At 44.1% G+C, this 26,846-nt stretch overlaps 1 protein-coding gene across 3 annotated transcripts in view; it reads right to left on the reverse strand.

The window, feature by feature from the left end:
* The window catches only part of LOC147898134 (homogentisate prenyltransferase), a 74,033-nt gene that overhangs the window by 22,285 nt on the left and 24,902 nt on the right, over positions 1 to 26,846 (reverse strand). For all 3 annotated transcript variants that reach the window (XM_087379293.1, XM_087379292.1, XM_087379294.1), the window contains exon 6: positions 6,953 to 7,178. In XM_087379293.1, coding sequence (XP_087235419.1) covers positions 6,953 to 7,178 — 226 coding nt within the window. The remainder of the gene's footprint in view (positions 1 to 6,952; positions 7,179 to 26,846) is intronic.

A 26,846-nucleotide genomic window follows, 5' to 3' on the forward strand; every position in this document is an offset into this window, starting at 1 on the left:
TTTGGTTCCTATTGTGTGTGTGCTCTCTTTTCTATTCAGTTTTCACTGCACTCTCGCATCTTTAACTCCAAGCCAAAATAGGTGTCAAAGATGGCAAGAACGTTGATGCAGCTCACAATGGAGCAAGCTTCATGTCACACCGTTTCTTCTTCCCCTCTGTTCTCCCCTGCCTAATCACGGGAGTAGCACCTTCATATTCCTCCCAGCCAACTCTGCCAAGACTACTAAGCAAGAGAGAGATGGAGCTGTACAAAAATCACGTAAAAATCCACATCCTTATCTTCTCTCACTAGCCTTGACAGACCCCAAATCCCTAGATAGATCTAGATGCCACATGTCATCCATATAGGGCCTTCCTAATGCAACATTTCACCCCTCTCTTGGGATGCATTTAATTCCTTGCCCCTAGGCACAATCTTTGCACTAGGCCCTTGGTCTCAGATCTATCTAGTCTGGTGCTATCAGCCCTCACCTAGGACCTTGACATTAATCCCTCCCGATCATTTACATAAAGCGCAAACACACATATTACAAAGATAGATCCTATAAGGGAAATGTCGACTGATTCTTCCGAGGTCATGCTACCTCGGCTAGAGCGTAACACTTCACTCACGATGTTCTTCACCCACTCCAACTTACCTATGTCCTCCATGAGAAATCTGGCTAATTACTAGCAAATGGAGTCCACACCATGGAGGGGAACTCCTCTTCACGCATGCGACTCATCGACCTACAATTGGAGGCTCCATTCTACTAAGAGTGTTGCACCCATCTAAAGGTAATTTAGTCTCAGCCAAGGCTGCAATTAGATTGGCTAAATGCTGCTCTATCCCCACGCTTTGTCATGAGCTGTTGCTGCAGATCCATCCCCTACTTCCTCAAGAGTGAAGTAGTTTAGTGAGATTCAAAACAGTGCAGACACTTCCCATGCATCATGTCTCCTGCTTTGCTTGGCAAATTCTCATCCTCCGCACTCTAAATCGGCTTTATGAGCTCAAACACTCTCTCCTTCTTCCATCCAATATAGGTTGAATTCAACACAGATGTGAAGAGAGCACTTGAAAGAATTAAAAGTACAGTTCTAGTTGAGGAGAGAGCACCTGCAAAAAAAAGGAAATTGATGGGATTCAACAAAAAATTTAGGATCACATGGGAAGAGTAAGTCAACTATTTCTTTTGAAGATGTCAATATTTCAGACTCTTTTTATGTTAGTTCTCTTATTGTAAACTTAATGTGTCAAAGGTCTTGAATTGTCTTGATCTGCAATCGCCAGCCGTTTCCGAAATGGCGAAACTGCGTTTCTAGTTGCCAATTTTTTCTAAATTTATTTTTTTTTTTAATAATGTTTTTTGGGATTTTCTAAAACACCCTCCAACCTCTCCATTCTCCTTTACCCTCTCCAATCTCCTACTCTAGCCTCTCTTCTCCCATACCCTCTCCATCCTCCTACTCTAGCCTCTCCACTTTGCTACCCTCTCCTACTCTAGCCTCCCCACTCTCCTACACTCTCCTATCTTCTCCACTCTCCTACTCTAGCGTGTTAACTCTCCTACCCTAGCCTCTTCATCCTCCTGGTCCTCCTCATTCTCTTACTGTCCCTCCTCTTTCTCCCCATACTCTCCCTCATCCTCCCGAGTCCCCATACTCTCCCCTTCTTCTCATACTCTTCCTCATCCTCCTCCTCCTCCTCCTCCTCCTCTCCATCCTCCTCCCTAAGTCCTCCTCCTCCTACTCCTCATACTCTCCCTCCCCCTTCTCCTCATAAATTTATTTTTACACATTAGTTGTACCATATTGCTGTTTCTCGTTTCGGCTCGGCCCAGAAACTCCGTTTCTACCATATCTGCCATTTCCGTTTCGGCGTGCAACTATGATATGGAAGCGCTGCTATGGGGGGTGCTGTGACTAGGAGGCGTCTTCGTGGTTCAAACACAATCATTCACTTCCTCTCCTTTCCACTAGTTAGGTTACTTTTCTTTTGTTCGAATATTAAGCCCTAGAGACATCCTCGATTGGAGTGAGGACAACCTATCTACAAAGTCCATCCCTCTCAGTTAAGGAGTTCAATACTATCAAAATTCAATTCAAGAGATGTGCGCCCAACAGCAAGGTTAATACAAATGGCCAGCTGCGATTCGAACAATCGCTGAATAGAAAAGGGCTGCAGCAACAAAGTCGTAGATTTTCCCATGATTGAACCTATAGCTCTGACATCAGTGTGATAACCACAAACAAAGAGGGCTTCTCAATGCTATTTATCCAGCACGAATCCCCAAGCTTCCATTAGAGTTCTCTTTGAATCCTTATGTACCTTGTTACCTCCAGGTCTCATTTCCTTTTCAAGCTCTGTATGGAATTCTCCCACCTAGCCCAATGTTTGCCATTTATATTCTCCTTACGATGCCATGTGTCCTTACATGGACCCTTCAACTAAAGCCCTCTTATGAGTATTCCATTTGCACCCTTTTCACTAATGCCTTGGCCTAGGGATGGCCCCTAGACCCTAGCCCTTTAATCCCACTTATGCGAGCATCGTCAAAGTGTCATGACTCCCCACCTTACCATAACCAAAACCTAGGATTCCATGATTACAGTTGACATAATAACAATTTTTCAAAAAGATACACGTGTTCGCCAAACATCCAATGCTTTTTGAGAGGGGAGGTGTGTGGGTGGGTGAGTGGGTGGGTGGATGTGTGCGGGGGAAGGTGCGTGTGTTGTGTTGAAAGAAGAAAAAACTCACTCACTCACCATAAATCAACTCTTGGGAGGGGACTTCGATATAGTTGAGCAGCCTATGGATAAGAGGGGCAGAAAGGGAGATCGCATCCTCCTTTTTTAGAGAGCAGCAAGAGAAGAATTCATCTTAAGAAAGAGAGACAAGACTGTTGATTCCACCACATGTGACCATCTCCCCATTGTACCTCTCATCAAGGACTTGGTAGTACAAACGAACTCATGTCTCAAACTCAAAATTCCATACTCATGGTACATTACTTCCTATGCATGCTTCTCGCACTCATGCATGGTTTAGGTCTGGAGATTGATACGGTGATCCGAATCTAATGGCAAACATCCGAGTGCCAAGGGTAGCCTAGAGCACCATCATCTTAGCTAGGCACGAGAGGCCTCAATATTATGGATCTTGACATCCCAATGTAGAACCCTGTTGGGTAAGTTAGTCATCAAATGACTCATTGGCCAAGAGCCTAACAAGGACTTCAGTCAGGACATTTAAGGCTGCACTCCCCATAGAAACTATGATTGGCTCTTGAGCACAAGATGGAGTTTCATGAATGTTCACACTAGACTCCCATCTTCTCCCCTTTTGGCAATGGTTATTAAAGCCTGGCACCAAATACAAAGTTACTACTCACAAGTTCCCCCTAGGACTTAGGATGGGAGGGATAGACAACCCATTATGTGGAATGAGGACTTTGTTGATGACTTGCGAAGTGCACTGGGCTTTTTGGGATAGATGCAATGGTCCAGATGGGAGAGGAAACCGACCTCGACAGTAGACACGTGGAGAGTCTTCAAAAAGCTGCATTCACCGGAGCGGCATGTCATCGCCTACAGGGCCCTCGCAAAAGTATCTTACAATTCAATACAACTATCCCTCTTAACTAACTTCCATAGTTACCAAAAACCACCGTTCTTGGCCTGGAAACGGAAACGCCGAAACAAAAAACAGCTTCCAGAAACGCCGTTTCGTAATCTCTGTTTTTTTTCCCCCCGTTTTTTTTTTTTTTGGTGGCCCTCTTTTGATTAAATTGTTTTTGTCTTCTTTTAATTAAAAGGTTTTTCGCCGATTCGTTGCCTCCTATCGTCGTTTCCGTCGTCTCCCGTGTTGCTGCTCTCCATCTTGATGCTTTCCAGCCTCTCCATCTTTGTCATTCGATTCCTAGGCCCTGGCACCCGCAGCTTGCTCTCCTCTCCATCCCTCCATTCTGCAGGCTGGTAGTTGCTCTCCATCCTTAGCCTACTCTCAGCTCTCCATCCTCCTCCTACCTCTCATCCTCCTCCGACTCCAACCTCTCCGTCCTCTTTCACCTCCCCGTACTCCTTCTACCTCTCCATCCTCCCCCTCAAACTTCAAATTGTCGTAACTTCAATGTTATAAGTTAGAAGTTAGAACTTAGTTTATGACACATGTTGATTGTTGAAGCATTATTCAAGGATAATAGATGATACTAGATAGTTCAATCATCATAGGATTTTAGAATCATAGAAGCATGCATGATGCTTCAAGTATAGATAATTGTATTATGTATAATTTGCATTCTATAGATAATTATATTATGTATAAAAAATAATTTTTTATACATAAATTGTACCATATTGCCGTTTCTTCCATTTTCATTTATGCGGGGGCCGGAAACTCTGTTTCCCCGGTTTTTCCCGTTTTCGTTTCGGCTAGCAACTATGCTAACTTCAAAGGACCAACCAGACTAAGAGTAAACGAGTTCACTAGCTGGGCATCTTCTCAGACATAGGAGCTCCTTCACAAGTTACTTGTATCCTTTGGGATCAGCAAGGCAAGGCCATCCATTATGCATTTGAGGAGGGTTGGAGACTAGCCAAATTGAAAGAGCAAAAGCCAATCGAGGACACTATTCTATGTGCAATCAAAGTTGTTGCTTCAATGATGGGTGATGGTATCCTCAGCCCTCTTTTTTCATGGTTAATCCATGGCACCTTTAGCTCTATGGCAGATGTCCTCTTCATCAGTAGTTACCATGGGGCCCACATGAGTGGAATTGATGCAATGTCACCCATGGGACGCTCTCCTTCATCAGCTACACAATGAAAAATGCTATACAGGCCAAGATACGGATCCTACAATAGGTACTTACCCAGAGAGCACATTAGGAGACCCTTGGCATAACACTACCCATGCATACTCAGTTTTGACAATAGCTTTAATGATCACACCGGAAGAGACAATTTTCAATGTCCTTTATGCTTTTCCCACACTGGGCCCGGCATAACACCACCACCCACGCAGTTTTGATTTAGCTTTAATGATCTCACCAAAAGACAGAAATTTCAATGTCCATTTCACTTTTCCAACACAGTGGGCTCTCAATCACACCTGGAGACAAGCCTTTGGTGCAGATCATCAATGCCCACAGGCTTCACAGCATTAGATTCCATTCAATTTTGCATTTGGGATTTAGAGAGGCCCTGAGGATTGCTTGATAGGGTGAGGAGGAGTACCTCAACTTATCACCCCAAATGCAGTACCAATATTTACACATAGACCTCACTCTCCTTCCATAGATTTGCGCTAGAAGATTTTTACTAATCTCACTGCATGGAAAACATGGAGATCAAGATGCATAGAGGCTATAGATGGGACTCAAACTTTTGCCTCCGAATGGTTGAAAAGGAGCGTAAGGCAAGGCAGAAGATGGAAGATGCCACAAGTACCACTGAACACAAGTTAGCAAGACAAAAGATACTAACACTCAAACAGAGGAAGCAAAGAATTTCAAGATACAACTCGGAGTGCAAAAGACCAGTGTTGTAGATGGATTCTAGAAAAAATACCCATTTTTCTTTGTACATGATATGGACAGGAAGCTTAGAAAGTTGTCATGCCATAAGACTGCTTATTTGCGGCACTTTCCTGTAAGCATGATAAACGAAGCACTAGGGACAGCATCTATCTGGATTGGTGACACATTGAACTCGATTGGGCATCAAGGGTTCCTAATGACATGGATAGAAAAGTGGACCAATCCACCTGTTTGGGATGGTCATGGAATGGAAAGTCACCCAATGCGATGGAGATCAAAAGAAGCAAGTGTAGCATGCACAGTATTAGCACCTATCAGTGTGTCTCCTCATGAAAGAGAGTGGATTGCAGAGCTATTGTTATTTAGTTGACTTCACGAAACCCTCCAACATGTCTCCAGGCTTAACCTGTGGAGGAGGGAAGAATTAGAAGAACCCTAGAACTATATGGCTGTTGTTAGCCAAAAAATGAGCATGGGCAGAACAGGAAGAAAAAAGAGGCCTCAGATATTTACACCAGTGCTATTATAGAGTCAAATTGCAGTTTCTAAAACGCCTGGAAACTATGGACAGTGTATAGAAAAAAGAATAGGGTGGCTAGCACCAATACCATGCCTTTGAGAATGCCTTTGAGGACTCATGCACATCAGCATACATATGTGCTGCAGTTAAAAAAGATGAACTGGTCACAGCCAATCTACTATTCCTGAAATATTCCATTTCTTCATCGGATAGAGGCAGTGGTAACATATATCCCAAAGTGCAAGACAGGCCAGTTAACAAGCTCCCCCATCCAGCTAGGGAAGCTATCTCCAACCCATTTCATGTGGGGATGTCAGCAACCCATCATTAGCAAGTATTGACCCAAAAATATCATATAACTGTCATATTCAAACTCACACCATGTTCCCCTGCCCTTTTCATATCTCAATCTCCTTGAATATTACCCCATGATTGAGCTCCTACATTCTAAACAAACCACTGAGAAGCTCTAAAAAAGTGTTAGGGAAGAGATGATGGATCCCCACAAACCAAATATATGATAATTTTGTCATGAAAGAGCTCACTTTAAAAGGGATATACATCCACTCGTTGGCTACTAAAGTAAAATTCACCTGCATTAACTATTGACCACTCTTCTTTTTCATATTGTGGCCAATCAGAGTGATTACCTATTGCAAAACATGCCTTTAGGATAAGAATTCGGGGTGTGGGTCACTCTTTAAGTGTACTACTACCAGTAAAATATCTATTAATTTACAGACATGCAGTCCTATCAACAGGATCAATAATGACAATGTAAGTCAATCAAATTCACAAGATGAAATCTATATGTCCATTAGTGCAACATAAATATATATGTAGATGCATCCATAAAGACGCCAATATGGGGTACAAAAAAGTTAAAGAAGATGATGAAAGGATCCTTACGGTGGCAATAATCAAGAATGCTGCAATTGCGAACCTCTTTAACCTGAAAGGTGGAACTGAGTAGATAGCACCAAGGAATAGCCCCAGTGTATAGAGTCCTGTAATAAGGGGACCGAAATTTGTTGCTACAATACATATTCCCACTATTGCAAGTGTCATTACCAAAGTCCATGCAGCCGGGACAGAAAGGTCTCCTGCAGCTACGGGCAAAAAAGGCTTATTGACCCTACACCATGCAAAAAGAAATGTATCATCAAACAAGAATGTACAAGAAGCATGCAAGTGATGTCTCAAACCAAAACAATTCTCCCTCTCTCTAGCTGTCTTAATTTGCAAAGCTACAAATAGATCTGCCATGTTAAATGGCACGGGAGGGTTTACCTACACAAATTCAAAGAGCTTTAGCAAGGCCTCTCTTGGATAGACAAGGACCTGGATGAGAAGGTCCATATAAACAGTGACATTGGAGTTAAGCAAAAGCTGTCACTCTCCCCAACAATATTCAGGCTACTCTTTGAGAAGCTAGTCAAATGGATGCAAACAAGAAGCTGGGGAGGAACTCACATTGCTTGTTCTACCTTTATATTATTTTTATACCTACACAACGTACCTGCACAAGGTACATCTAAACAGTGACATTGGAGTTAAGCAAAAGCTGTCACTACCCCCATTTTAAGAAGCTAGTCAAATGGATGCAAAAAGAAGCTGGGAAGGAACTCGAATTTCTTGTTATGCCCTTCTATTATTTTTATACCTACACAACGTAGTTCTCTTTGCAACAAAGGAAAATGGGTTGCAGACACACCTAGATGCGTCAAGCAATTTCTATTAATGTTCAAGCATATAATGGGGTATTACTACAAAAAAATTATGATCACTAAGCCATGCCGAAAACATATATGTTGCAAATTTAAGCAAAGGAAGGCTCCATTGTATAAATATCTAGGCCTCAAGTTTGACAACAGTTCAGATGCATCTGCTGCAAAACAGGTACTAAGTAGAAAGACTCTGAAATAGAGTTGTTCTTGTATACCATCCACTGCAAATAATAAGCCTATAAGGAATGCCAAGCATGTGCATCAGGACATGCAAAGGAATACTAAAACAGAATGCATAATGGATGGCAGGGTGCATACATTCTACCCCTATGTACTGGAGTCTGGCACAAAAATAGGCATGCTACTTTGGAAGAAGAAGCACTCTACTTATGGTCAAAACAGATGCTTATAGACCACTGCACAAGGTACTAGAAGCAGCTAGACACAAAAGCTCACACAAAGCAGAGATGGAATCGATGGCCAGATCATAGTCCTGCAAAAGCTTTCGACATGATAAAGTAACATCCACAGGGAAAGATGGGACATACTCCTGGCAAAGCAGGTCAATGTCCACCTAGCTAGCCAACATACCCCACCATTTGACACATTACAGCCTATATATGATGAGATCGGTCAATGTAGAGGAGGCATGTTTCACAAGATATGACAGGCATATGGGAGACACTTTCTGAAATTAGGAGCAGCACACAGCCTTGCCATCTTACAATGGCCACCATCTAAAAGATTTGTGTGCTTCCCATTTGGTGAGTACCGTCAACTATCTGAAGGGCTCCCTCTCTTTAGTGCCCTTGATTTTGAGATTCATAGTGTCAAACAAACCCACTAGGGTGGGGTGGACCATGTTTACCTGGCCCTATCTTTGACGTGTGTACCGCCACACCAACAAAATCGCAATGCGGCATTAGTACCCCAAGATCCGTTTCACAAAAGACAGCAGATGTGTGTACACCAACCATATACACAAGAGGATATCAAACATTGACCCGGCGATACTTCTACAAGATCTCACCTCCCTCCTTGGGGGGGTGGGGTTCTGCACACATCAGCCATGGCAGCTCCTCGCACACAAGGGAGATCAAGACCACCATGCAAGGTTGTGCCCAAAAATCGCTGGTATGACAAGATTTCCATGATCGCGAGCATGACTCCACAGAGAGGTGAAGATAGGACAGCTCACACACAATGACTTGTTAGAATTATTGCTATAATTTAGCAGTGACCAATGTAATGTAATAAGTAGGTTAGGGGCACTTTTCCCTCACTTAGAGGTTTTTCCCCCTAACCACAGTTAGTTCACTAACTATGGTTAGTGAAGGATAAGGTTTTGTCACTTAGACAAAACCTATCACTCCATTCAGTTATAACTCTCTCATCTATTTGCAACTATCTTTTCAGCTCTCTCTCACTCCTGCCTCTTGCTCTCACCTTTGCTCTCTCCCCTTCTCACATTTGGTATCAGAGCAGCGTTCCCTCCCAAACGTGCTCCCAGCTCCTTGCCCAAGCTCCTCCTGCATCATCGCCGGTACAGTCCCAGCCTGCGCAGCATCCGTACCATTTCACATCAGCTGCATGTACAGAACGTTCGTACCAGACTGCCGTACAGCTTGCCGTATCGTCCGTACAGACAGTCCGTACAATCTGAGCAGACTGATTTCGTACAATCCCGTGTTGTACCTGTGCTGCCTTCCGTACTATCCCATCGCCATCGCCGCAGTACAGCAGAGCCGTACAACTCGTCGCCAGACTGTATGGTTAGCCGTACAGTACAGCTCCTGCGTACAGTTCGTCCGTACCGCACATGTGGCGCTGTACACCTGCAGTTCGTCCGTACACCTCCTGCGTATAGTTTATCCGTACACCTACAGTTCCTCCGTACAGGTCGCCATTCTTTCCAAGCAGCCTGTGTCTCCGTACATCCGTACAGCAGCAGTCCATTCAAGCATCTTCCAAACAATCCGTACTGTTGCTGCAAATCCGTATTGTTGGGCATCAGTCGTCCGTACAGTTGGGCCCTTGAATCTTTCGTTGGCGTTGTACCCTTCCTAGGTGTCTGCACTTTGTGTAGGTTTTCCTTGCAGGATTACTTTGCAGGTTTTTGCTTTACAGAAGAAGAGCAATTTGGGAACTTTGCAGGAAGCCATTGTTTGGCAGAGCAGTTTTTTGGGCAGATTTGAGCATATTATTTGAATTGGGCATTTTGCAAAATTTGGGGCTTTTCTTGGATTTGCTCCAATTTCAACTCAATTTCACCTCAACATTTGGGGCTTTTGCAATTACACTGCAATTTCGCAGTGAAATTTGGGGCTTTTGCAAACAGAGAGCAATTTGCACAACATTTGGGGCTTTCAGACCATTTGCCCCTTTCTGGTTGCAATTTCAAGCCACAAATTGGGGCTTTTGTGTTGGGAGAGCAATTTGACAGGTTTCAGTTCACACTGCCTTTCTGTGAGTGTTTTGAAGCACTTTTGGCAGGTTTTGGGAGAGATTGGATGCTCTAGCAGATTTCTGACAGAGACATTATAGAGATTTGAGTTGCATTTTTAGCCAGTGTTTGGCTGTGTTTTTTGGGATTTGTGCACTCTATTCCCAGCACGGGAATTCAGATTTGCATTTGCTGTATTTTCTTTCTCAGACATGGCCCAGCAAAATCAGAATGATTTCGGTTTCAGTGGTCTCTCACAAGAGGATAAGCTGGATGGTACCAACTACTCCCTATGGAGTTTTATGGTATGCAATATGCTGATTTCTCATAATTTATGGAACTATGTAAGTGGGGATGAGTTCCGGCCAGCAAATGTGGCACCTAATACCCCTCCCCAACAAGGAGGAGGCAAAGGTCGTGCGCAGGGTACAGCTGCAGCACAAGTTATTGGTGCAGTTATACCTACCACTCCAGAGCAAAAGAGATGGGATTCGCGTGATGCTTTAGCTTTGTCGTGTATTTCTCTTTCAGTGAAAAGATTCATCATTCCCCATATCCGGTCGTGTAAGACCTCAAAGGCAGCATGGGATATTTTAGAGAGCATGTATGCAGCTCGGAATGATGCCAGGGTGTCTTTTTTGAAAAGAGAATTGTCTCATACACATATGGAAGAGGGTGACTCCATGTCAGTGCACCTCACAAAGCTACAGGATTTACGAGAGCAGTTGCTGAATATTAATGAGATCATTCCTGATTCAGAGATGATTACCACTACTCTGAATTCTCTTCCTGAGTCTTATCTCAGCTTTCATACCTCGCTGAATTTGTCGTTGAGGGGGGGTGCAAATCCTCTCACTTTTCACAAGTTGATAGGACTTCTGCTGCAGGAAGAGCAGACCAAGAAAAACATGGCTTCACGAGCAGGTGAACATGCCATGCTCTCAAAATTCAAGCCTAAAGTAAAGGGACAGGCAAAGACTTCAGCAAATCAGCCTTCAAGTGGTTCAGGACAGCCTTCTCAAAAGGCTAAGGGTGATGCAAGTAAACCCAAGAAGAAGGGAATATGTCATTACTGCAAAAAGCCAGGTCACTACATTGGAGAATGCAAGAAAAGGCTTGCAAAAGAAAAGAAAATTAGCTCCGGTATGGCTGTCTCAGATTTAGCTCCTCATGCATCTGACAATGAGCAAGCTACATCCAACTTTGTGGAGCACGACTATGCCTTCTTGTCTTGCATTTCAGACTCTCAGTTGGCCGCTCAGGATAGTACAACCACTTGTAATGATGACACTTATGCTTTTTTGACATGCAGTTATGATTCTTCCAAGGATGCATCAACTTTCAGTCTCAATGAGACACATAATACATGGTATTTTGACAGCGGTGCCTCAAAGCATATCACTTCCAGGAAGTGTCTCTTCACATCTCTGCATCCACCACCTGTTGGTAAAAAGGTCACATGTGCCAACAACTCCTCCTATTCAGTTCGTGGTACAGTAGAAGTTGAACTTACAGCCATTGATGGCTCAACATTCAGAATTTCTGATGTCTTGTATGTGCCTGGTATCACAAAAAATCTACTTTCAGTGTCCACTCTTAACAGAGCTGGATTTCAGGTCATTTTTGAAGATGACAAGTGTGCAGTCCATGATAGAGAGCATGACTATGCCTTGAGATGGTCTGGCACTTTGTTGCGTGGTCTTTTTCAGCTTGACATGTATGAGAAAAGACCAACACATGCTCTTGCAGTTTCCACTCCTACTGCAGCTATGCAGAATGCGAAGTTATGGCATGCGAGATATGGACACATGCATTATGGCAGCTTGATGACGCTTCAAAAACATGCCATGGTTGATGCATTGCCTCCCCTTGAAACACCTCCTCCACATGCCTGTGAAGGGTGCATTCTTGGTAAAATGCACAGATCTCCTTTTAAGAAGGATGGATCAGCTAAAGCTGTTCGAAAATTACAACTTATACATAGTGATGTCTATGGTCCCATGAGGACTCCATCATTGGGTGGTCATCTTTACTTTGCCACTTTTATAGATGACTACTCCAACTACACTTGGGTTTATGGGCTGAAACACAAATCAGAAGTGTTTATGGTTTTCAAACACTTTGCAGCCATGGTTGAGAATGAATCCGGACTCAAGATACAGACATTACGCACAGATAGAGGAGGGGAGTACTTGTCTGCAGATTTTGATGCTTTTTTTAAAGACAAGGGCATTGTACATCAGCTTACAGTGAGGCTAACTCCTCAACAAAATGGCAAAGCTGAGAGAAAAAATCGTACTCTTATGGAGATGGATAGATGTATGCTAAAAAGCAAAAAACTGCCTCACAAATTTTGGCTTGAAGGTCTCATGTGTGCCAATTATGTTTTGAATCGGGCACCCACAAAAGCTTTGAAGACCAAGACTCCCTATGAAGTTTGGCAAGGGAGAAAGCCTTCTATGGATCATTTCCGTGTCTTTGGATGCCTTGCATATGCTCATGTGCCCGTTGAGTTTCGGCATAAGTTGTCTGATAAGGCAATCAAATGCATTTTTTTGGGTACAGTGCAGAGAGCAAGGGCTACCGTCTCTACAATCCTATCACACGCAAGATTATTGTCACAAGAGATGTAATATTTTCAAAAAATTCAGCTCACACTCAAGCTGAATTTGATGTGCCTTCTTCTTCCGGTGATGTCTTTGAGGGGTTACTACCCATTGCCTTGGGTTCCCCTGCTGATATATCTGATGAAAATCAGAATTTTCAGATACCTCCACATGCTCCAATTCAGCCACAGGATGTCTTACCACCTCCACAAGCCGTGGAAGAGGTTGTTTAGCAAGAAATTGCAGATATACATGTAGCAAAAACAGTGCCAAATTGGCTGTTACAAACTCTCAGGGAGAGTAAAATTGATGCTCCATTACCTGGCAGAACTCGGAGTGTAGTAAGGCATGGGGGAGGTGCTCTTTCAGTTGAATCAGCCTATGCAGGTACTCTTCTTGATGAGGAGGAACCTGAGACATTTGAAGAGGCACAGGATAATGTGCATTGGATGAATGCCATGCACGATGAATTGCAGTCCATTCAGAAAAATCAGACATGGGAAGTTGTCGATTTGCCACCGGGTAAACATGCCATAGGTACACGGTGGGTTTTCAAAGTTAAAAGAAAGCCCGATGGCACCATTGACACGTACAAGGCAAGGCTGGTCACAAAAGGATATGCTCAGAAAAAGGGCATAGACTATGAGGAGACTTTTGCTCCTACATCCAGGATGACAACCATCCAGTCAGTAATAGCAATGGCTGCAAATTTTCAGAGGAATGTTCATCAGTTAGACATAAAAACAGCCTTCCTTAATGGAGACTTGTTGGAAGAGGTTTATGTCAAACAACCTCCAGGCTTTGAAATTTCAGGAAATGCACTTCAGGTATGCAAGCTGAATAAAGCTTTGTATGGGCTGAAACAGGCCCCACGTGCATGGTATGCAAAGATTCATGCCTTTCTGACCAGCAAGGGGCTGCACAACGGTCCAACTGAAAGCACCCTCTACATCAAGAAGGATGGAGGGGATATTTTAGTCATCATTCTTTATGTAGATGACTTACTGCTCACAGGGTGGTCAAATGAAGATAATATTGCAGATTTTAAAGCTGAATTGCAAACCACTTTTGACATGTCAGATTTGGGGCTGCTACACTTTTATTTGGGGATCCACTTCACTCAAGAGCAAAGTGGCATCAGTATGTCTCAATTCAAGTATGTGCAAAAACTCTTGGACAGATTCAACATGCAGGATTGTAAGCCCATAGCTACTCCCATGGAGCCGGGGCTGAAGCTTACAATGCATGAAGCAAGTGAATCATTTGATGTCACACTCTACAGTCAGGCTGTTGGATGCCTCATTTATCTCTGCAATACACGACCTAATATTCAGTTTGCAGTTTCTCAGGTGAGCAGATATATGCACAGCCCAAAGACTATGCATTGGCAGGCTGTAAAACGCATCTTCCGTTATTTGCAAGGTACCAAGTCTTTTGGCTTGATGTTTCCAGGGGGGGGTGACTTGCAGATGCATGCCTACAGTGACTCAGATTGGGCTGGAGATTATGACACTAGGCAGTCCACAAGTGGCAATTGTTTCTTTTTGGGTAAATCTTGTATTTCTTGGTTGATCAAGAAACAATCTACAGTGGCTACCTCTTCATGTGAAGCTGAGTGCAGGGCAGCTTTCACAGCGACAGTTGAATGTGTTTGGCTGCGTCGTTTATTTGCTGATCTTCATCTTTCATTGGAGGGTCCTTCTCCAATTCTCACTGATAGTCAGAGTGCTATTGCAGTGGCAAAGAATCCTATGTTTCATGCTCGCACGAAGCACATTGAGGTTCACTATCACTACGTCAGAGAGAAGTTGCATGCAGGAGAGATCAGCATGATCTATGTGTCAACACATGACAATGTTGCAGACATTTTCACCAAAGCACTTCCACGTAAAAGGTTGAGGCATTTCGCAGTGCCCTGAACTTATCTCCTTTTGGTGATTGATCATTTCCTTGTGCATGACATTGGCACTACAGGGGGGTGTTAGAATTATTGCTATAATTTAGCAATGACCAATGTAATGTAATAAGTAGGTTAGGGGCACTTTTCCCTCACTTAGAGGTTTTCCCCCCTAACCACAGTTAGTTCACTAACTATGGTTAGTGAAGGATAAGGTTTTGTCACTTAGACAAAACCTATCACTCCATTCAGTTGTAACTCTCTCATCTATTTGCAACTATCTTTTCAGCTCTCTCTCACTCCTGCCTCTTGCTCTCACCTTTGCTCTCTCCCCTTCTCACATGACTCATGCCACATCCTCATTACACGGAAAAAGCATCCTTATTATTGCCAAGATGAGGAAAAGTTCTCTATTCCTAGGCCAACACCACAAGAACGCCCGAAAGAAATTCTAAGAACATCGCCACACGACTCCCAACACCTCGCCAGATACTTGGTATACCCATGCCCACTCCCTCTACCATTCACTCAACCAACCACCCCTCCCTCATCCCCCAAATCCACACCCCACGACCACATCCTAGTGTTGCATAGGTATGGTGAAGGGGGCCATTGCTAAACTACAAAATGGCAACGCACACAACCATGATGGGCTAGTGTTTGAGCAATGCTCACATGCAAGGGATCTTCTAGCCCCCTTGTTAGCATACATGTTAACAAGAGCCCTGTGTGAAGGATTCCCATTGATATTGGCCACCAACACCATTTTCTTGATTCATAAAGCAAGGTTCTATGAAGCCTAATAATTGCATGGCGATCATGATTGGTGACACGCTTGCCAACATCATTGGTTCAACTCTTGAGCACGAGTTGAGTTGGTGGACCGAGGGCCGTGGACATACGGCAGTTGGACAACACAGCTTTATGCAAGGATAACACACTTGACCATATTTTCACATTATGCGCAATCATTGAGGGTGCCAAGCACAAAGACAGAGAACATATTTTGCTTTGTGAATTTCCACAAAGCCTTTGACATGGTCCCACATGCACCAAGCTGCTAGGACAGCTCCAAGATATAGAAGTGCCATCAAAGACAATCTCGAGGATTTTCACACTACATGAGTCGGTGACTGGGCAAGCACAAGCTTTAAGTGGGTAATACAAAGGAGAGAAACATGGCTGCCCTCTTTCACCCACATCCTTGGATTGTACATTGATGAGGTCTCTGACCTCATGGATAGGATTGGAGAAGTCTTATCATATGCAGATGAATGTGCTGGCACTCCGTTTGAATACCCTAACTGTCCACTCGTTTGAAAATGCCTCATATCAAGCCGTGCTAGACCTGCTCTAGGCCAGTCGTCTTGCTGACTCTAGTGCCAACCTTCGAAGTCTCCAGCTAAGGCCCAATCTATGTGAAGGTATGTCACCGTCTGGAAGATGGCATCGATCTAGAATGGTCACTGGTGTCATAGCAAACTATGCCTGTATCATCTAATGAGGGACCGAGGGCTTACTATATACCTAGACGAATCCAGGAACATTCCCAAACTCATCCTCTAAAAACACAACATAGTGCAGTTTCAATCTCACGATAGTCACTCATAAGATTGAAAACCATAAACTCCATCACGCATAGCAGGGACTAGCTCTATGACATCCCCACTGATATCATCAGCACCCAACAGTGGGTGTAGGCCATAGTATAAAAATATGCTCTCACACATACAAATCCACACACCCACACATACTTGAGCATCCATTTATACAAAGTCTTCGTACTAAGTATCTATCGACACTCCGGAGGTGAAGGGCAAACTCAGCCATGATGAAGGCTAGCACTAAAGAAGAAGGCTAATCAAAAAGTAGTCCAAATCTCTTCATTCAAGCTACAATTGCTTGTGAAGTCTAAACAATTTCATTTTAGTCTCTCCCGAACGAGCATCTAAATCTACTCCCTAATGAGGGCTTACTCCCTAATGAGGGACCGAGGGCTTACTCCGAACCATCCTGGATGCCATCACTTGTAGCCTCTTGAATTTCCGTCGGTCGGTCACCGACAGGTCGCTTCCCTAGAAAGGTGCACTGCATGCATAGCTATTCGACTCACAAGTGTATCAAATAGCCATCCCAGTCCTAGAAGTGTGCCTGAAAGCACTGTCACTCTAGTTGAGTCAGAAACTATTGAAGAAGCAATGAGGACTATGTCATTCGCGCATAGCAGTATCTGTATCATCAAATCAATAAGCGAGGATCCCTCCCCTCCTAGGCAATCAATGAAAGCCATGATCCCATCAACATAGAGCCCAAAGAGTGTAGGTGAGAGGGGGCATCCTTGCTTCACTCCAATCATGCTCTCAATCCAATCTAGCAGGCCTTCAAGGGCTCGTACTCTCTCTCTGACCAAATCATATATGCTCATCACCCCCCAGATCGTGTCCCATCCTAGGCAATCAATGAAAGCCATGATCCCATCAACATAGAGCCCAAAGAGTGTAGGTGAGAGGGGGATCCTTGCTTCACTCCAATCATGCTCTCAATCCAATCTAGCAGGCCTTCAAGGGCTCGTACTCTCTCTCTGACCAAATCATATATGCTCATCACCCCCCAGATCGTGTCCCATGAGACTGAGAGAGAGAGAGAGAGACGAGACGATACAATACGATTGTATTAAAGTCATCTTGAGACCCTGGGATTGGTGATCACTATCAACAAATAGTGATCCTTACATCCGGTGTAATAGAATACTATAGACTACTTGTTGGGCTACTTTGTGTGCTAGCCCGAGTACTCTATTTCAGTGTTCCAAAACATCTTTTAGATATCCAGACATTGTGGATTTCTCGAGCCACGGAGGAGTCCCTGTAGAGGACTTCAACACAAGGACAAAGGTGCACCAGATGCCTCTCCTTGATTTTAGAGATGATGCTATCTTGTTGCCAGACATCGACGTAGATGCTGCAGATATGTCACAAGTCTCAGCTTATAGGTGAGCCCCGGTCACATCTTATGGGCATGCACTGCTACATTTGGGGAGGATGCATGATCTCATTATCTACAATGATGTCAGCCGATGGCCCTCTTCAAATTGTTTCACTCGGTTCCCACATGGGGGGGCTCTAGCGTGGTCGACTATATCATGGGAAACCCTGCCTTCGCCTCTCATATCACCGATTTCATTGTCGCACCACCTCCTCCAGGAGTGGACCACACCTACCTTTTCTTCCATATCTCTACTCCCCATCTCATAATACCGCAAACCGCCAATCACTCGTACCACTTATCATGACAAGCGAAGCTGTTTAATGAATTTGTTTGCCTTGGTACACCATTTCAACTATTCACGAGGGAGGGGATCCCATGAACTAGGGGAACTACAAGACCATCATGATTGGACATGTCATGACCAAGATCTATACATCAATACTTGATACCAAGGTCAACAGCTTCGCACAGATGCAAGGGCTCAGAGCAGAGGGGCAAGTTGGATTCCAACATGACCATGGGACCATGGACCACATACTCACACTCAAATGTATCGAGGAGGCCAAGACACGAAAGTAGAAGCTTTATTGTTGCTTTGAGGATTCCCGCAAGCCTTTCATACGATACCAAGGGCTCGCCTCATTAGACGGTCGAGTGTCCTCTTTTGCCCACCATGTTTGGCCTCTACATAGATGAACTGAGACCTTTATGCAGACTTTGGGTGGGGTTGGATGCTCTCTTGCCGGTACTCTGATTCAGATCTTGATGTATGCAGATGATGTGGTGTTTTTATTCTCCTCTACAGAGGGCCTTAAGAGACATTTAGATGCACTACAGTCCTTTTGTGAGACGCATGATTTGAAAATCAACCTTGGCAAAACCAAGGTTATGATTTTCAATACCTCCCGAGCAGTCATGCATAGAGAGCAGTTCATCTTTGACGGATCGCCGATAGAAATTGTCTAGCCTTACACATACCTAGGGGTTCTCTTTTCTAGCCTTGTTTGTACGATGAGACGAGCTATGCAGGCTCGTCTCAGCACAGGTTACGCTTCTCTAGCCAAATTGGAGAGGTAGTGTTGCCACTCGCACTTTCAGGACCAAGGCCCTTCTACTCAACTCCTTGGTCCGACCAGCTAGGATGTATGGCAGCCCTAGTTGGGAGCTGGATCCTTCTCATGCAAAGTTGGCTCAGGTGGAGCGTATCCAGGTCCTCGTGTTGTCATGTCTAATTCACAATAAGTCGTTCATTCGTCACCAAATTATTCAAGCCGAGTTTAGATCACCCCCACTATGGCTTCATGCTCCATTTTACGTCATCATGTATCTATATCGTGTCAGGGGGTATGGGGATTGCACCTCGAGACGGTACAAATTGCCATGGCTAGCATTGTCCTACATCTATGGCCTTGGCTGTAGGGCGACCTGAGATGTTGGTACATGTTAGAAACATGGTGAGAGAGACAGAGAGAGAGAGAGAGAGAGAGAGAAAGAAAGAGAGTTTATTAAAGTCTTCGGAAGACCGATGGGTCTATGAGACTGTGAAAAACCTGATACAATGAGCTATGGTAGTGGAGCTACTAAACGAGCATCCACACCAATGCAGAGTGCAAAAATGCAAAATGGCAATACTAATTCCTAAGTACAACATAGTCATGTCAATAGTCGACTATATATATCAATTTCAGCATCATCATCAACATCATCATAATCATCATCATCGTCATCATCAAGGATGGATGAGGCAGTGGAAGTGCAAGCATGAGGTCAACGATAGAGCGTTGTCGTCCCTCCAAGGGTGCAGTCCTAATATGTCTCCTGGTCGTAGCTCTGTGTCTAACCAGGGCCACCAAATGTAAAAACCATTGTGACATGAAGTTGGGGGTAATAGACTTCACGCACCTCTTCACTTCCTACTGCTTTCGAACTGACTGACAAAGATATTTATCATTGAGAATGGGACATTAGAAAGAAGCTTTTATGCCAAGATACAACATCATACTTTCCTCCCTCAGATGAGAATGAAGATGGTAACATCCCAAGTGATGTTGTAATCAAGCATAGGGAAAAGGAAAGGATTAGCAGAGGCCATAATCTCAGCGAGCCGGTTTGCGCCAAAGAGAAGAGCGATACGTTGTTGAAAGAAGATCTTGCGGCTCAACATGACATGAACTGATATATATCGAGGAGTTTGAAGGGGCAGATTAGGTCGGATGGGTAGATTCTGAGGAAACATTGCACCTCCTTCATAGACACCTTTACACTTAGCTCAAAACACTCTACAAACTGTCATTAGACACAAAGGCCTATAACTTTCAGTAGAGACATGATATCAGAGATTCAAGCACACAAAGAGATACGCCTTAATATGGGCTTCGCGCTGATATAAGTTTCATTGAAAACAGACAGACGGTTGAAGAGATATGGACAGTTTACTGGAAGGGGGTAAAAACTGTCATGAAAATAGACTGTCAGACACAGAGACTCATAACATTTTGCAGCAGTATCTGATTCAAGATCTAAGCACCTAGAGACATGTGCCTTAAAGAGAGCTTCGCGCTGATATATGTTTCATAAGAAACAGAGAAGCGGCCAAAAAGTTATGGACAGTTTACTAGACGGGGGTAAAAACTGTCATGGAAACAGACTGTCAGACACAGAGAATCATAACTTTTTGCAGCAGTATCTGATTCAAGATCTGATCACATACAAACATGCGCCTTAAAGAGAGCTTCGCGCTGATATAAATTTCATTAAAATCGGACTATTGAGTAGAAAGTTATGAGCAAAATACTAACAGGGGGTCGAACTGTCAGGAAAACTGCCCTCCACCCATGCTAATTTCCCCTGAGCAGGATGCTCCCTCAAGAATCCACCTTCATCAACGATCCACCCCTCATAGTTTTCGCCTAGAAGAGGGGAAGAAGTTTGCATGGTGGCTCGGGAAACAGATGGACCATGTGTGCACAGTGAGCAGCCGAATAGAAAGAACTTTTAAGGCTTTGAAAGAAAGAAAAGGGAAGAAACACTCAAGAGAGAGAGAACCTGAAGTGACCTTCATTACAAATAGAGTGAGAATCCACTCCAACACTACAAACACAAGGGAGAAGAAGAGGTTTCATACATACAAGAGGGAGCGGAAGCTTCAAGACTACTCATAGAGAGAGAATAAACTAGAGAGAGATGGACTCAAGAGTCTACATAAGAGAATATCTACAAGAGGGAGAGAAGGCTCATGAAGAGGCTTGGGGAGACTAGAGCTACAGCAACACGAGGCCTAATGGTGGAAGAGATTAATGAACAAGGGAGAGGAGGGCTCCTTTTATAGAGATTTTGTCACCCTCCTTCACCCATTTACAATTGCTGCCTCTAGATTCCTTTCCCCATCAATCACATAAGCACGTATGTCACCATCCATGTCCTTTTTGCCTACTCTTGCCATGTGTCCCATCACAAGATGCTCAAGACTCTTAAAATATTGAGAAAGTCAAGAGTCTCCCCACATGAAGCCCATAGGGACCCTCTCTTTTCCACATGTCCACATCCTCCTTATTCCACATAGGAGTTCTAGAAGGACTCCTCTTGACTTCACACTCTTCCACATGCCTTCCACACGCTTGGCATGTGGCCTCTCTTATAATATTGGAACACATGGACATGAGCCCACCTCTTTATATGACTCACTCTTCCTATTTTCTAAAAAACTCCATAATATCCCATACATAAATAACTCTCACCCCATACCAAGGTATTTATAATTCATACCTATGGTATTTACAATGAGCCATTCCACTCATCCTCTCCATCCCATACAATATCATAGAAAATAGAAATAAGTGAGAGCCGCTAGGCTATCACTTGATACTCAAACTCTTATCAAACATAGAGAAAAACAATACCAATGCCAAATTAAAAATATCAATTTTTGGCGTCACACCATGCAAGCCTTTCATTCATTCATCATCATCACTAAATGAGACAAGTGAAGTACAAGCCTTATATAGGCTACACACTCACACACTAGCACTAAGTGCATGTGGGATAAGTCCCATAGTGACACGTGGCACTCACACATGAACTAGTACAAGATCTCCTAGTATATACAACACATCACACATCACATCTTAGACACTCTTTGGCTATGATATCTCCAACACCCCCCTTCAAAGCAAAGAGTGTGAGACCCAACACGCAAGGCGTAGACGGACCCCCCCTCCACCACAATACTACAAAGAGCAAGTCCAACTATCCAACACCTCCCGTGCGATAGTGACTTCTCAACCAGTTTGTGATCGGCAAGGCAAAACCATCACTCTTCACCCCCCCTTACTCTGAACTGGGTGGTCAATACCATCATACCGAAGTAGAAGACAATACATTCATTTTTGGGGGACAACCCAAGGCAGAGTACCTCTTATTGACTCCAAATACATTCATTTTAGAGGGACAATTCAAGGTTGAGAACCTTTGTTGACTCAACACAAAAACACATAGCATCACTGAACATCATCTACCACTTCAGAGAGGGATAGATCATGTGATATAGCAGATAAAGCTTGCTCCTCACGTCCAAGATGTAGACCATTCTTTAGGCTATCCGTAGGTGCCACTCATTCCTTGGTATGTGCCCTATATGCCTAGTTACAATTAGTTAGGTCAGTCGGTGTAATTATTATACCACTTAGGACAGTTAGAACACTTAGTCCAGTGAGGGCACTTAGCCCTAGGATTTTGTTATGTTGGCTCTCTCTTGAGTCTCCACTCAGTTTTGCAGCAATTCATTACAACAGCTCGTTTTTGTCTTTTCCCCTTCATTCTTGAGCTTCCATTGCTTGCCCTACCCTACAGTGGTATCAGAGCAAGCTGGGAATCCATTCCCTCAGTCATTGACAGCTTTTCCAAGCTGTTTGGCAGCACTTGGAGCTCTCATTCTTTCTGATTTGTTCATTCTCAAGGCATTTGCAGCGAGCTGAAGCGATTCTGGGCTGTTTCGAGCATTTCTATCACGAGAACTTCGCGGGAAATCAACGTTTTGGAGCCCCTTTTGCAGAAATCGTTGCATTTTACCAGCATTTATTGCTATACATGTTCACACGTGTGGTATCCGCCTACTGTACGGAATTTTGTACAGCTGTACAGCCCATACGGACATCCGTACGGAGCATTTAATGCATCTGCAGACCTGTACGGAACATTTAATGCAGTACAGAAGTGTATGGACTTGTTGATGCCAGAATTTGATGCTGTAGGGACTTGTACAGACTTCATTCCAGCCTGTTCAAGCTCTCTCCAGCGATTCGCAGCTGTTTCTTGCTGTCTCGTGAAGCCTGCTGGTGTTTGAAGACATTTGGAGCTTGCTGAAGTGATCCGGAGGTCTCTCCTTGAGCCCATTCCTTCGCATTTGTCTTCCCTTTGCCTCAGGCTACGAGTCCCCTCCATTGAATCACTCTCCTATCATTTCCAAGTGCTCTCCTCCCTGTGGAGCACTTTCTCTTGCTGTAACTCTCATTTCCAGTTTTCTCTTGGCATCTCTCATTGCCATTTGTTGTCATTTTCACCTCTCCTTCAAGGTTGAATCCCTTTGTTGCATTGGTTCTTTCCAATTTCTGCTTCATTTACGTTTTGAAAAGGCCCCGTGTAGCCTTGGAAGGCCTCGTGTTGCCTTTTGGGGAATTTTTGCAACAGGTATACCTTGAGACAGCAAAGTCTTTTCCAATGAAAAGCTTTGAAGCTTGAGCAGCATTTTGCCTTTTGATTTTGAGAGGTTGCCCTTCTCTCATTTGCCTTGCCAGTTGGTGCATTTGCCTTGAATTTCAGCACCATGACTAGCAGTAAGGATGATTTGTTTGGGATGCTTGGAGCTGAGGACAAACTTGACGGCACGAATTACCCCATGTGGGCATACATGATGGGGCATATCTTGGTTGCCAAGAATTTGTGGAACATTGTTTCAAGCGTTGAGGTCAAGCCTACACATAATGCAGCTTCTGGTGCTACATCTCCTACCTTTAGTGCTACAGATACTCCTTCAAGCTCATCTGGTGATGGATCTGATGCTACTTCTGAAGCAGCTGCATCTTCTACTACAGTTACTTTGCCTCCTACACAGGAGCAGATTCAATGGGATGGTCGCAATAGCAAAAGCAAATGCCTTGATTGCCCTTTCAGTTAAAAGGGTCATTATCCCTCCTATCCGGTCTTGCAAGACATCAATGCAAGCGTGGGATCAACTTGCATCCTTATATCAGGTGCAAAATGAGGCGGGGGTTGCCTATCTCCGCAAGCAGATGAAGGACTTGAATCTTGAAGAGGGTGGTAATATGGATGCCTATCTCACCAGTGTGAAGGATTTGAAAGAGCAGTTGGCTAACATTGCTGAGGTGGTGCCAAATTCTCAGCTTGTTTCTAATACTCTTGATGGGTTGCCTGACTCTTATCAGGGCCTTGCTACTATATTGAGGTTGGTTGCAGGTGCAATGCCAACCATTATTCTTTTGACTAGCTGGTTGCCCTCTTATTTTAGGAGGAACAAAGCCGTGCAAACCGCAATGCTTTTGCAGCTAGTGATCAAGCCTTTGCCGCCCAACACAAAAATAAAGGCAAAGGCAAGGTTTTAGCTGGTAAACCCCTTATTCACATGCTCTTTACTCTCATGATGATGCTTCTTCGGGGGATAAGTACGCGATCTCAGGATTGGAAAGAATCGAAACAAATTCAACAAGAAATAGATTAATTGTGGGTTGCACAAATTCCCGGTCCAAAAAACACGGGTAGAATAATAACTCTTTATTCCTCGAATCCTACGCGAATCTATCTATATGGTGGTTGGGCCTTTCCTACAAGAACACCCACAATGGATCAACGGCTCGTTACGGAATAGGATAACCGAGAAGTGTAGGTGTACCAAAACACAACAGCAGGTCCGAAATGTATCAGGCATCTCCCTAGAAAAGCTCTGAATTCTGTAGCAAGCCACCACAAGATAAACGCCGTTGTAGATGAACTGGAAGCCAGGAACAGCCCCGAAAATACTGCTGTTGTAGGCAGTTCTGCAGCAGCACTCTCAGAACAGCTCGGAGATGCAACAGCAGCCTCAAAACAGGTTGAAAAAGCCTTCGAACCCCTCGAAATATTGGAGAGAATACTGTTGGGTAGCCAATTTCACAGCAGCAGCAATAAAAGCAGTTTTGGGCGTCGATAATCTCCACTTGTTGCAGGTACCTCCAAGAAAATACGCCAATCAGCAGGGAATCACATCGCCTAGTACTCCAAGAGAGCTTAAATGGAGGCGCTTGGCTGTGGATGGTGTAGACAGGAAGAAATGAATGCAAATGGCTATGGAGACGGAGGCGGATGTGCAAAGATTCTAGTCGGGTAGGAGCAGCTGAAAGAAGGCGGCGAAAATGAGGCGGCTGAGAAGAGGGGACTGCATAGGCAGATCAGGGTTAGGGCTGGAGACCATGATGACGTGGCAGGGCTGACCTGCTCTCATACCATGTTAGAAACATAGAGAGAGAGAGAGAGAGAGAGTGAAGAAGTGATACACAAATGTAGAAACCATGGAAGGCTTTCATTCATTCATCATATCACTAAATGAGACAAGTGAAATACAAGCCTTACATAGGCTACACACTCACACACTAGCACCAAGTGCATAAGGGATAAGTCCCATAGTTCATATGTGAGTCATGTGTGCAATCACACATGACTCACACATGAACTAGTACTAGATCTCCTAGTACAACACATCACACGTGACACATCACATCTCACACACTCTTTGGCTATGATCTCCCATAGTGACGCGTGGCACCCACACATGACTCACACATGAACTAGTACAAGATCTCCTAGTACAACACATCACACATCACATCTCACACACCTTTTGGTTATGATATCTCCAATAGTATGTACAGACATGCAGGTGGTTTGAAAGATTGGGGCTTCATATGGATAGACTTCCACTCTTCCAGTACAACATTGATGCGCCGTTTCTCCCACTTAGGTCATACGCGAGGACCTCTTGTAGCTATACACATTCTGAATCTGGTTGGAGCCGCGAAAACTCCTGGTGAAGCTAATCTTCTACAAAGATCACTGCCTACGTGTGTTTTATGAGGGTTTTATTGATCCTCCTAGATATACCCCGATTCACCTCCCCCATTCATTCAGGATCTCTATTGGACAGTCCCGGGTTTCTTCACATCGACTTCGCATTGAGAGCGGGTGAGCTAAGGGAGTACCTACGGAGCGGCGCACATGCACTCTGTGTGAGCTACAGAAGATTAAGTCAACGAGCATGTATGTCCAATATACTACGAGATCCGAGGTCACTTTGATTGCCTCTTCACAGATAGCTTCGGGCTACTTTCTTGCTTCCTAGCCTTTCCAAACAAAAGATGTTTGTGTAGGCCATCTTCTCCTAGTTCTAGTGATGCCCTATAGGCCCTGGTATGTGCCTTGTAGGCATTGGTATAGGCACTCAGTTTATTGTGTGCCTTTTATGCCTCATAAGACACTTAGTCCTATGTGACACCTAGGACACTTAGTCCTAGGTCTAGGTACAAGTACTATGTACTTTTGTTTTTCACTCACTACTCAAGATTGACATGACAGCTGTGACTCTTCAACTCTTTGTACCTTGCACTCTCTTTTCTCTCAACCGATCCTACAGTTTGGCCACCTTCATCCATGAGGCAGTTAGACATCGAGAGCACTTACTCATATCACAGAGATAGGGACAAGGTGCACTGGCAAACTCATCTCAAAGCATGATCACAAAGTTTTTCCAGCCAAACCCCGCAAGTTATCACCACGTGAACCTACGATACGGGTGAGACCCTACAGTAATGCGTCATACCTGACAAAGGATGGACACGCAGATTACACTTGGAAACATTCCTTCCATGTTCAAGGTAGGGGTACAACTAATTGGGGTCACCGTAGCCCTAGTTTGACGTAGAGCTTCTAGTAGGTAACGCCCACGGATAGTCGACAACACTCTACCTCTGACTTTACGCTACCACTTGGCACTGTCCAATCAAGCGGTGGAATCCTTCATGACATTGCGTTGGATTCTGCTTTGTACTATGATGACATATGATGATAGTTGTGATGAGGAGGGCCATACTAATATGGA

This window comes from Dipteris shenzhenensis, chromosome 9 (assembly GCF_047967505.1).
Source record: "Dipteris shenzhenensis isolate YYH24624 ecotype China chromosome 9, Dip_SZ_1.0, whole genome shotgun sequence".
Lineage (NCBI taxonomy): Eukaryota > Viridiplantae > Streptophyta > Polypodiopsida > Gleicheniales > Dipteridaceae > Dipteris > Dipteris shenzhenensis.